Source organism: Populus alba, chromosome 2 (genome assembly GCF_005239225.2).
Source record: "Populus alba chromosome 2, ASM523922v2, whole genome shotgun sequence".
Taxonomy (NCBI): Eukaryota; Viridiplantae; Streptophyta; class Magnoliopsida; order Malpighiales; family Salicaceae; genus Populus; species Populus alba.
The window spans coordinates 2,772,229-2,784,864 of NC_133285.1; the positions used below are offsets into that span (position 1 = coordinate 2,772,229).

General features: G+C 33.5%; 2 protein-coding genes and 1 non-coding gene across 4 annotated transcripts; 1 reads left to right on the plus strand and 2 right to left on the minus strand.

Moving 5' to 3' along the window:
• Positions 1-392: 392 nt before the first annotated feature.
• LOC118049440 (small nucleolar RNA snoR111) lies at positions 393-518 on the minus strand. Its single transcript, XR_004687684.1, has one exon. It is a non-coding gene; the product is annotated as a small nucleolar RNA snoR111 (small nucleolar RNA).
• Positions 519-1,285: 767 nt separating this feature from the next.
• LOC118049390 (protein CLMP1) lies at positions 1,286-4,356 on the plus strand. Of its 2 annotated transcripts, XM_035059384.2 has the most exons (2): positions 1,290-1,450; positions 1,742-4,356. In XM_035059384.2, the coding sequence occupies exon 2, from the start codon at positions 1,892-1,894 to the stop codon at positions 3,950-3,952; it is 2,061 nt and encodes a 686-aa protein (XP_034915275.1). In that variant the 5' UTR covers positions 1,290-1,450; positions 1,742-1,891; the 3' UTR covers positions 3,953-4,356. The 2 variants fall into 2 exon arrangements, with proteins under 2 accessions (XP_034915274.1, XP_034915275.1); XM_035059383.2 differs by having other exon boundaries at positions 1,286-4,356.
• Positions 4,357-8,403: 4,047 nt separating this feature from the next.
• Positions 8,404-10,606, minus strand: LOC118049392 (1-aminocyclopropane-1-carboxylate oxidase). The gene is made up of 4 exons (XM_035059385.2): positions 10,391-10,606; positions 10,052-10,278; positions 9,238-9,571; positions 8,404-9,009 (listed from the first exon to the last, which is right to left on the minus strand). Exons 1-4 carry the CDS (start codon positions 10,493-10,495, stop codon positions 8,719-8,721), a joined length of 957 nt encoding a protein of 318 aa, XP_034915276.1. The 5' UTR covers positions 10,496-10,606; the 3' UTR covers positions 8,404-8,718.
• Between the last annotated feature and the right edge of the window lie 2,030 nt (positions 10,607-12,636).

Sequence of the window (12,636 nt, forward strand, 5' to 3'; positions counted from 1 at the left end):
ATTAGTAGCATTAAATCGGTCTTCTGAGTTTTGTAGCAAGAGTTTTTACTACTTATGTCCCGTTATTGTTAGAAACTTGCTCTATCATTACTTTGAATCAAGAAAAGGTGAAGACAAGTTCTGGCCTCTATGTTAGCATATCCAATCAAGTGATTCTGATTCCTTGCATGGCCAAGGCACTAAATTAGCAGAAATAGTAGCATTGCACTACACAATAGTACATGAATATTCTCTTCAAGTACAAGAAATAGAAACCGAATCAAATACAAAAGATCACATCAGTGAATACAAGAAATCCTCACAGATGATTAGTAACCTCTCTCTCTCTCTCTCTCTCTCTCTCTATATATATATATATATATATATATATATATATAAAAAAGTTAAAGAAAATGTTGGCGAGCAACAATCGAATCGTCAATCAAAGAATGACGACTGAAACGATATCTCGCCATTGCATTTGTTCTACCTCTGTTCTTCCGAGTAAAAGAGACTAATCTGTCTCTCCTATTCCTTAACAGAACTGAGGTTTTGTTGCTAAAGATCATTTCTTTAAGGGAAAGAAACACAATCCAATGAAATTCAGACCAGAAATCTTAAGCTTTTTTTATCAAAAACATTGCTGTGAACAAAAACAACAAAGAGACCAGAGCCCGTTAAAGTACAGGACAGAGGATATAAAAATGATGTTTTGATGTTAAATATCATTGCTTTACATTCAAAATCAACAAGCCTCATTAAAACACGGGCCACGAAAAAAAGAGGAAAAAAAGAGATAAAAAAATCATGAATCTTGAAGGAACAGCTAAAGCTCTTAACGCCGGCAAGCAAGCCTTTAGCCTGTTCGTTTCTGTATTTTTAAAAAATTTAAATTGTTTTATTTGCTTTAAATTAATATATTTTTAATGTTTTTAAATTATTTTAATATATTAATATTAAAAATAATTTTTAAAAAATAATAAAAATTATTAATATATATTTTAATATAAAATAATATTTAAAAAATAATCATAACTACGTTGTAACTTAAACTCCTATCTTTACATAGGCTTTTGAAAGGCACTTAGAGGCCTTTTGACTAGTTAAATTACCATATCACCCTTTATCAAATTGACCTATCTCCCACTTGACAAGATCCTCTGGCCCACGCATGATCCAATTGGGTTGCCAATCCAAAAGTCAAGAGATTTTTTTTCTTCAAGGTCATTAGATCCAACGGTTGATAATGACCTTACAACAGATTCCAAATTAGATGATTGCCCCAGTATTGTTTTAACTTTTAAAATGATCCCTACCAACATCTTATAGGGTTTCTTTCCAAGGTCCCCAAAACCCCATATCGGCCACTGGATTGAACTCATACTCTACAGCTCTTCAAATTCCTCTCAAATTCAGCTCTTTTGAGCCTTTTCAAGCTTTAAAGGCTTAAACTTTAAGCTTTTCAATAACTGTAAGTACTCTTTTCTTTATGTTCCTTTATAATTAGAGCGCAAAGATTGTAGCTTTCAATGTTATTTTGATTGAATTTAAGATCAAATAAGTATTTATCAATTTGGGTTTTTGAGATTTTGTGAGTTAGAGAAGGAATAATTCTATGGGGAAATCTGGAGGTAGGAAAAAGAAGGGAAGTGGTGCTGGTGCTAACCAAGCATTAAAGGGGGGAAATAATGGTAATACAAACTCAGTAGCAACCCCAAATGCTAATGGGGGAATTGATTTAAACTCTTTAATATTTTTGAAGAGAGCCCATGAGCTTAAAGAAGAAGGGAACAAGAGGTTTCAAAATAAGGACTTTGCAGGTGCTCTCGAACAATATGACAATGCTCTTCGCTTGACTCCCAAAACACACCCTGACCGTGCTGTATTTCATAGCAACAGGGCTGCTTGCTTGATGCAAATGAAGCCTATTGATTATGAGACTGTTATTTCTGAGTGCACTATGGCACTTCAAGTGCAGCCTCAGTTTGTCAGGGCTCTTCTTAGGAGGGCTCGTGCATACGAGGCTATAGGTAAGTATGAAATGGCTATGCAGGATGTTCAGGTTTTGTTAGGAGCTGATCCGAATCACCGTGATGCATTGGATATTGCTAGAAGATTAAGAACTGCACTTGGTCCTCGCCAAGAGGCTCAGCAGGACCTCCAGAGTCGCCCATCCCCTGCTGCCTTAGGGGCATCTGCAGTGCGCGGTGCTCCAATTGGTGGTCTTGGGCCCTGCTTACCAGCCCGACCGGTATCAAAGAAGGCTGCTGCACCATCTGGGGGATCCATTGTATCACCTATTAATAAGATGGAAAAGCCTCTGATGAATTCGGTAAGTGAAAATGGTCCTGAGACCAAAAACCAGTTGCCCAAGCTTGTGTTGAAGCCTTCAAGTGGTTCTTCAAAAGCTTCTGCCAATCCAGGAAAGGATAGACAGGGAAAGGGATCCTTGTCTTCCTCAGTGTCACTGCCTAGACAGGTTCCAGAGGTGCCAGTTCGATCAAGACCATTGAAACTTGTCTATGACCATGACATAAGGCTAGCACAGATGCCAGTTAATTGTACCTTTAAAGTATTAAGGGAGATAGTGAGCAAGCGTTTTTCATCATCCAAGTCAGTTTTGATCAAATACAAAGATACTGATGGTGATTTGGTGACTATAACATGCACAACCGAACTCAGACTAGCAGAGTCCTCTGTAGACAGCCTTTTGGTAAAGGAGCCTGGTACAGATAAAACTGATTCGGTTGGGATGCTGAGATTACATGTTGTTGAGGTGAGTCCAGAGCAAGAGCCACCTTTACTGGAAGAGGAGGAGGAGGAGGAGGAGCCTCCTGAGAGTGAGGAGAACAAAGGAGATGAAAGTGGGTCTCATTCATCACTCGGTGAATCTGTGTCAGAAGTGATTGATACTGAAATTAATAAGGCAGAGAAAGAAACTATGAAGGAGAAACTAGAAGCCTCAGGAGATCCTGAAAGCAGGGAAGTAGAGATGGATGATTGGTTGTTTGAGTTTGCCCAGTTATTTCGCACCCATGTTGGTATTGATCCAGATGCTCATATTGACTTGCATGAGATTGGGATGGAGCTGTGTTCAGAGGCTCTCGAGGAAACAGTAACAAGTGAAGAAGCTCAAAGCCTTTTCGACAAGGCTGCCTCAAAGTTCCAGGAGGTGGCTGCTTTGGCTTTTTTCAATTGGGGAAATGTCCATATGTGTGCAGCAAGGAAACGCATACCCTTAGACGAGTCTGCTGGAAAGGAGGTTGTGTCTGCACAGCTTCAAACAGCTTATGAATGGGTTAAGGATAAATATTCTTTGGCCAGAGAAAAGTATGAGGAAGCGCTGTTGATCAAGCCAGATTTCTATGAGGGTTTACTGGCGCTGGGGCAGCAGCAATTTGAAATGGCCAAGCTTCATTGGTCATTTGTGCTTGCTAAGAAAATAGATCTTTCGAGCTGGGACTCTGCAGAAACGCTTAAACTCTTTGACAGTGCAGATGAGAAGATGAAAGTGGCTACTGAGATGTGGGAGAAGATGGAGGAACAGAAAGCAAATGAGCTAAAAGATCCAAATGCAAGCAAGAAAGATGAAATGTTGAGAAGAAGGAAGAAACAAGGAGGTAATGTTGAGGGCGAGTCCTCCGAAAGTGGTGCTCAGGGTGAGATTTCACCAGAGGAAGCAGCTGAACAAGCAGCAGTAATGAGATCACAGATACATCTCTTCTGGGGTAACATGCTTTTTGAGCGATCCCAAGTTGAATGCAAATTAGGAATGGATGATTGGAAAAGAAAACTCGATGCTGCAGTTGAGCGCTTTAGGCTTGCTGGAGCTTCTGAAGGTGACATTTCAATGGTTTTGAAGAACCATTGCTCCAATGGAGATGCAGCGGAAGGAGATGACAAGAAGGTTCAGAATTCAAACACTGATAATGCTAATGAAGCTGATAAGAGTGAGGAGGTAAATAAAGTATGATGGAAGTGATATAGACTGATGTTTCTATAGCGTGCAATGGCATCGATGAAACCTCCTTGTGTTCTTATTAATCATCATGAACTGGGGGGGGGGGGTGTTCGTCTCTCAGCTGGAGGATGGATTCTGGAATTGACTATTTGGTTCTCAACATTAAACAGCAGTGTTCCTCTGCAGATGTTTGCATTGCAAGGTCTCCATGTAACCTTGGAGGTGATTTTTTTCCCTGTTTGCATACCAATGCGTTTTCCATAAACAATTTTATGTTCCTAGGGTTTTTGACATTAGTGTGGTCACATAATCAATTCTTGATTTTGTGGAACTTGGCTCATTCAATTGCCTAGAGTTGTTGCGCTTTAATAGCTATCCTGTTACGGTTTTAATTTGATGCATGATGGTCTTTTTTCCATGGTTGCATTCTTACAATAAACATAAAGTTTCTGGCCTTTAATCAAGTTAAATCTTCCCAGATTTAAAAGGGAGGAAAGGATTCTGTATTATGTCATGTCAACATACCTGTGAGCATTCCATACAACCCATTCGACTTGAGGATTTCTTGATAGCTAAAATGGCTCTGGTCTTTAGCTCAGTTGCCATGGATGAATCATGATTCTAAATTTCTTCAAGTTCCTCAAGTTTTTGAGTTTGATATGATACCATGTTCTTTGCTTGTGTCGGTGGGGTGTTGCCGGTTGTCTGAGTGAGAGTTCCCTCCCAGAGAGTCTGGGATGCCAGCTCTGTACGAAGCAGCGCATTGAAATGGCCACCGCTAGTTTGCCTAGCCAAGGAGGGAGGAGGGCGAGAGCTGCTAATGCTTGCTTGCCTCTCCATAACTCCCTATTGATTTCTGCTTGTGACTTGTGATCCTAGAAATTGGGAATATACTGTGATGGAAGTAGTGATTTATGTTTTTGCTTACCACCCATTTTCTACTCATCAAGTTGAAAGGTAAATTACATGGCAGGACAATCCCAGTGAGTGAGATTTAATTTGATTCAACTCATCAGTGTTTGAGAGTGATAAAAAATATTTTTTATTTGGAAATATTTTAAAATAATATATATATTTTTAAAAAATTATTTTTAATATTAGTACATTAAAATAATTTAAAAATAATAAAAATAAAATATTTTTAAATTACAAAAACAAATCAATGATGCCACTAAATCAGTGTGAATAAATAATAGTTGGAAGTTCGATAGCATTTCAAACCTAAGGAATCACCATGAGATCATGCTCATGCGTGGGAATTTTTTCTTTATATCAGGTTTGAGAATATTACTGTTACTTCGTTGACACCAGTCAGGTTGCTTTCTCAAAAAAAAAAAAAAAAAAACACAAAAAGTTTACACAGGCTTTTTGGGGCATGTTTTTACGATTAAAATTTTTTTCAGTGAAAATAAAAAGGTTTTATATATATATATATATATATATATATATCAAGAATTATGTGTATTAATAAATAAAAAAAAATCATAAATAATAATTAAAAATAAAACTGAAAAAATCAAGAAACAGATGTATATCAAAATATTTAATATCATAAAATGAGGTATTTATCCTATTGTATTTGTTATTTTTTTTTATTAAAATAATGTTTTTATCCAATCAAACGATAATAGAAATAGATATACATATTAAATTGATTAAATAAAATAAAAGAGAAAAATTATCATGCAAGGCTGCATATATTATAAATATTATCTGAAAATATTTTTTTTTATTTTCAAAAATAAAGTTCATCTACAAAAAAAAAATAGTTGAATAAAAAAAATCTCTTCAAAACTTAAATGCATAATTAAAAAATAATCATAATTTCAAATAGGCTCTCTAAAAAAAAATAAAAGAGAAAAAGAATATCAATCTAAATATAAATAAAAGATATTTGAAAAAAATATATATCAAGAAGCATTAATTTGTTAAAAAACTATATAGAAAGAAAAATAAAAGAAATAGAAAATAAAAAGCCAAACCTTGTTGGGCCTGACCCATGTTGTTAGGGCCCATGTGTGGGCCTGCTAGGCCTTTTTTTTTTTGTTGCATCATGTTGTCCACTCAATGTTTTTTGAAAAAAAAAAATTCAAATAACACGTCACACGTGGGCCAAATATTTTTCCCTCTTACAAAATTTTAGTACATGCAGGCTTTTTCAATGTGTTTTTTTTTACATAAAACAATTTAAAGTGTAAATTGAAAAGTTTATGTATATATATAATCAAATAAATTAGGAACCATATATGATATTAAACATGAAAAAAAGGTATTAATGATAACTAAAAATTAAATAGAATAATAAAATGTGTTAATAAATAGAACATTTATTCAGTTACTAAATTTGTTTATTAAAATTAATTTTTTATTCAATTAAATGATATTAAAAATAGACACATGTAATAAATTGATTAAATAAAATAAAAGTGAAAACAATATCATATAAGGTTGCACATATCAGAAATATTATCTGAAAATAAATATTTTTTATTTTTTAAAAATAAAGTTCTTGTATACAAAAATATTTAAAATACAATTATTGATGAATTAGAAATTTTTTTAAAAAAATTAAATACACATAACACCATAAAAAAAATCTCTATAAAAAAAAGTTAAATAAGAAAAAAAATATCGACGAGGGATATTAATCGAAACATAATTTTTTAAAAAAAGATACCAGTAAAGAAAAAGTTAATATTAGAAAATAATAATTGTCCGATTATTGTGGCTTAACTTGTTAAACTAGTGACTCAGATCTTGAACTTGATTAGGTTCCATTTTTTTTTCCTTTAAATTTATATTTAATTTTTTTTGTTAAAAAAAAACAAAGAGCAAAAAAGACGCAAACTCACGAGACTAGTGAAATGAAGAGCCCAAGAGCGTTGACGGACTTGGGATTATTTTTATTTTTTAATTTTTTTTTAAAGTGTCATCCGTGCCTATTTTTTTTGAAAAATATAAGCAGGCAATGTGGAAGATGATGTGTTATCTACAAACCCAAATTCTGGTCATTATGATGGTGACAAAAAAAATCAGGATATCTTGTCTTTTGCCTAAAAAACACAATTTTCAAGTTATTTTAACTAAAAAAACAACTCATAAACACCTACAAATCATTCCATCAACACTAAATACCAAAAAAAAAAAAAATTCTAAAAACTTGAAATCAAACCGGTTTAATGTTGGCTTTCTTGGCTCAAATTTAATTTTTCATGCAATATCAAGTCTCTAAATGATATCCATGAAGTTTCTCTCATCTCATGAAATCCGTGGACACTAAGAAAAACCCATTTTTATGGTTAGAAATTGAATTAACAATGAATTTCTCTCTCCTTGTCGGAATTTAGCAACTCTCTCTCTATTCTCTCTAACTAAGAACTAAAAAATAACATAAATGAACTTGTATATGGAAATTTATTTGTTGAAAAAACAAGGGACCTAAATGATATATATTGGTTATTTTTAAAGATCGAGGACCTAAATAAATTTTTCATGCAATTTTGGCGTGCCACCCATGTTTAGTGTTTGTTTCAATTCAGTCCATTTTCTTTTAATTTCACAATTGACTAAGCATTTATAAGCAACTGGAATTCAATTAGGATCAAATTACATAAAATAAAACTTTGAAAACCAAAACAAAATTAACAAAAATATACAATGTCATCCACAATATTTTATAAGAGGGTGAACAACGCCGGCTTTACATTGTTCACCCCCACACGTTTTAGTTTTATATAAGTAATGATATTTGATTGTGAAAGCGACGTGTTGTAATTGTAGCTTACATAGACAAATGCTGTAGTGACGTGGAGTAGAGCGGAAATGACATTAAATTTTGTGTTCTATCTAATTTTTTTTTTCTATAGCAGTATTTATTAATAATTAATGAAGGTATTTTACAACAAGATGCAAGAGCCATTATGAAACTAGAGCATTTTTGCTTGAAATGAAAAAAAGGAAAAAGAAAAAAGAAAATGGTTGGTAAATTCTATAGATTTTTTCTCGCAAATTGTTCCTGGCTGTATTTGTTTTGCCTTGTGGTTGCATTTAATTCTTTTTAACACCAAAAATATGGTGTTTAGAGGTGAAAGCAAGGGCACAGAGGAAATGCAATGCAAACCAAATAGTAATCTATGAAGTGAGGAGAAGTGTATTGTATTTCTAGTTTTAAAAGAAAAAAATCCACTTCAAAACTATTCAAAACAAATTCATTTTTATATTTTCATTCTTATAATTAAAAACGTTTCCATCAATTTTATATTTATCTTTTTATCTTGAAATATTAACTGAAAAATGAACCAAACAAAACCTTGAGATATTAATTATAAATTACACCAATTCTCATGCCTTCTTCCTCATCCTTGTAAAGCAAGGAAGAGGGCAGATCTTTGAATTTGTTTTGCCCATTGTTACCTGTGGAGCTCAAGATAGAGAGGTAAGATGAAGAGACAATCGAGGCAATATTTTGAAGCATGACTCATCACATAGTATTCAAGGACGAATAATTGCATGTCAAAGAGGATTTTGGACGTTCTAAATATTTCTACAACATAAAATTACTATTCGACGCCCGACCTCTTTGACATGATCGGGAATAACATCAAACCATACCTTAGGACCTAATTATTAGTCCAAGCTTTCGGCTTATTCAAACAATGAAGCTCCACACTAGACCAACACATGTAAACTAAGACAAAAATACCAACACTAGAACGACAACAGTCCCCGTTAGTAGGGACAGAACACCCCCTTCCATTCCTCCTCTATAAGAGGACTGATCAAGCAGTCGCAATTGGATCCATGTTGACTGTAGATTCCATGGCCTTCATGGCTTCAAATCTTGGCTCCTTGGCTTGGAATTTGAGGCCTGAATAGAGCTTCATATAGTCCGCAAACACAAATTTTGGGTAGATTTGGCTTTCCTCCGCTTCCTTCTCTACCAATGCCGGTGCTGGATACATGACAGCATCACTGCCTGGGTTGTAGAATGATGCTATTGACATCCTGGTGCCATCTGTTTGAGCTATGACACGGTGCAATACACTCTTGTATTTGCCATTGGTAATTACCTACATGGCCAAAAAAACATTGTTAATATGACACTTGACAATACCATGATACCATTATTAATGTAAATCTCTTGTCATCCCTTAACGTGGTGTAGATTCCTTTAAAAACCAAGTTCCCCACTACTCATGATATGTTTAAAACTACATATTCTCACACTTTAGAACCATAATTTGAAAGTGACAGCAAAAAATAAAGTACTGATCAGGACTATGTGAGTGTAATTATACCTCAAGTTGGTCACCTAGGTTGATAACAATGGAGTGTTTCATGGGTGGAACATCAATCCATTGGCCATCCTTGAAAAGCTGGAGGCCACTGACCTTGTCATCTTGGAACAGTAAAATGATGCCACCAGCATCAGTGTGAGCCCTGAGGCCCTTGATCAGGTCTGGTTTAGGGCATGGAGGGTAGTTGCTGACCTTGGTACCAAAATTCGGTCCCTTGGACCCATAAAAGGCTTTCTTCAGGTAGCCCTTTTCTAACCCAAGATTCTCACACAGCAAGTCTAGAAGTTGCTCAGCAAGTTTCTCCACTTCCAGTGCAAACTCCTTCATTACCTTCCTGTTAAGTTCACAAAAAACAAGTAAAAAGAGAATATTAAATGATCATCATTAGTCAATAAGCACTTCTTTTCTTGGCAACTTAATTAAATACCTTGGTTGAAACATAAAGTCATCTGCTTATAATGTTTTCTTTCAAGTACTATCATTGATTTGCAATATGCAAATCGAACGTCACAGTTATACAATCTTTGTGAATCATTGTTACGAAGTTTTGAAACGTTGAATTGAGAAGTCAATTCTTTTGTGTTAAAATTAAGGCACCGAAGACTTTTGTTACTGTCTCCGTCTCTTGACAGAAAAATCAACCATGTAATGAAGATAGTTGAAACATGTTTTCCGTACTTGGAACTGTTTGGAATGAGACTGTCTCAAAATTTCATGATTTTTTCTTATCTATATCTTCTGTTTTCAAACATAAACCTAACATAACTTTAAGGTTCCGTAAGACAATTGAAAATTAAAAAAATGTAAATGTAACCTGTAATCTTCTTCAAGATCAGGGATTTCAGCCATATTAGACTCAGGGAGGTGGCGCAAGAAGAAAGTGCTTTCCCAGTCCAAGTCACTGATTTCAGATTGAACAGCCTCAAGACCTTTGCTGGCCACCATTTCCTTAAACCTTTGCTCCATGCATTTCCTATAGTGCTCCTTTGTGCGTCTCTCCACAGTGTCCAAGAGATCATGCGATATCCCATGGTTCACCAACTTTACAAGTAGTAGTAGACATCAACAAACACATAAAACAGATTGTTAGTATAATGAAAACTCAGTGAATTCTCTGGACAAACACATACACATTAATTTTCTTTGCAAGCACCTCAAAGAAACCCCAGTTCTCACAGGCATCTTCAATCTTCTCCATGGTTGGTTTCCTCTCTTCCCCATTAAGCTTTGACAAGTCAATAACTGGGAAGCTCTCCATTCTTGATTCTCTCTCTCTCTTTCTAACTAAATATGAGCTCCTTTGACACCAAGTGCTAACTCTTTCCACTCTAATGTTTGTAGCTCAGTTGTGCGTGAAATGAGGTTATGGGAGGATGGAATTTATAGGCCCTAGAGAGGCAAAAAAAGGAATAAGCTTAAAAGCTGGGGGCCTTAGAAAATCCAAATCCAAGGTAAAAAAAGAAAAGAAGAACAGGACTCATGGAGCATGTATGTGGAGTTATCTTCCTTTCTAGCTATGATAAATGCTTTTAGAGGGTAGGAGACCCCACGTCTTCGTGGTTGTACACTTCGAAAATTACTTTCTTTCTCTGCGACTTGACCAAAGGAATACTCAACAGTGGCCATGACTTTTTCAATGCATGCCCCAATATTTCTCTCGAGTGAGCGAAGGATCATGCATATCTATGTCGACTGTTTAGAGAATATAAAGATTTCAAGGAAGGTATCTAGGAAGTTGCTTCGTCTTTTTGTTTTTCACCCCACTCTACTTTATTAGAGTTTATAATAGTTGTAGATATGGTTAAATGTTTTCTTCTCTTATTAAATGAATCAAAACTATTATAATCTTTTCGATCAAATTTGACTTGATCCTCAATGAAGGAACGAAATCTAGATGAATCAATTTCTTTATTATAAAAATAATCCACATGGTTAAATTAAAAAAAGAAAAATTAGATGTTAAACTAAGTTTGACATCATTCTTTGAAAACTCACTATAGTGGGTTTTTGAAAAATCACCATAAGGTTTTATTTGAAAACTCAGTATATACATAAGTTTTGTAAGAAACTGACTCTTAAAGATTTGTAAGAAAATGACTCTTAAAGCAGGGACGAATTTAGGAAGTGGCCTAGTGGTGGCTTTGGTGTCTTTTTCGAAGTTTGAAAACTTCTTTAAGTTTTATAAGAAACTTTATTTAAATTTAAAGGGCATTTATTTTATATAAAAAAAATTTATGAATAGAAAATATTTTATATTATTGTTTTAGAACATTTTGTAAATAATAACGTGAAAAATATAATAAAAACAAAATTATGATGTGTTATGATGATGAAAGTGATGGTAGGAGTTATATGTAATGGTGAAATAGTGGTTGTAGAAATGATAATGATATTAATGATGATTCAGTGACAATATAGTGGTAGTCAAAATTGTTAGATGGTATTAGAAGTGAATTATTTTTTATAAAATTTATTATTTTTATCAATTTTTCTTTAAAACATTTTACAACAAATAAACATAAAAAAAATACACATTAGCATGCATGGATTCATACTCGTAAGAGATAATATTTTTTTTTAAGATCTTTTTTGTGCCACCAAAAATATTTTTGTAAATTTTCTTGATAATATAGATATTCCCAAACAAAAATATTTTTGTGCTTTTATTGTAAAATTTATTATTTTTATCAATTTTTCTTTAAAACATTTTACAACAAATAAACATAAAACAATACACATTAGCATGCATGGATTCATCCCCGTAAGAGATAATATTTTTTTTTTTAAGAATTATCATTGTTTTTCGTGCCACTAAAAATATTTTTGTAAATTTCCTTGATAATATAGATATTCCCAAACAAAAATATTTTTGTGCTCGGGTTAGCCTTCCAAAAAATCACTCCTTCAAGTACCTTACTTTCTATTGTTGACCATCGTAATTATTTATCTATTTGAAAAATCAAAAATATTATTATTATACATTTTCACACACTTTTTTTTTTTATTACCCTTCATTATTTTCAAATTTACCCAAAACGAACATTAACTAAATATAATTAGGGGTAAAAGTGGAACAATATTTTTGAAACAAACACCCTTAATCTTTTCAACTCCTGATACTTGTGCAAAACCTAGCTATTTCAGACGATTTATTATGAGAATGAGTAGTAATAACTTCCGTTATTCAAAATTAATGCTTCATAAACTAGGGAATATATAGAAAGAGAACTCACGAAATACAATTCAGAACAAATAATCAATTATTTAATTTTATATCTTTAAGCTTAAAAACATGTTTGGGAACGTGGTCCAACCCGTATTCTCAAAAAATTTAAATTTTTTTTTTTTTTAAAATTAATACTTTTTAGTATTTTTAAATTATTTTGATGTGTTAATATA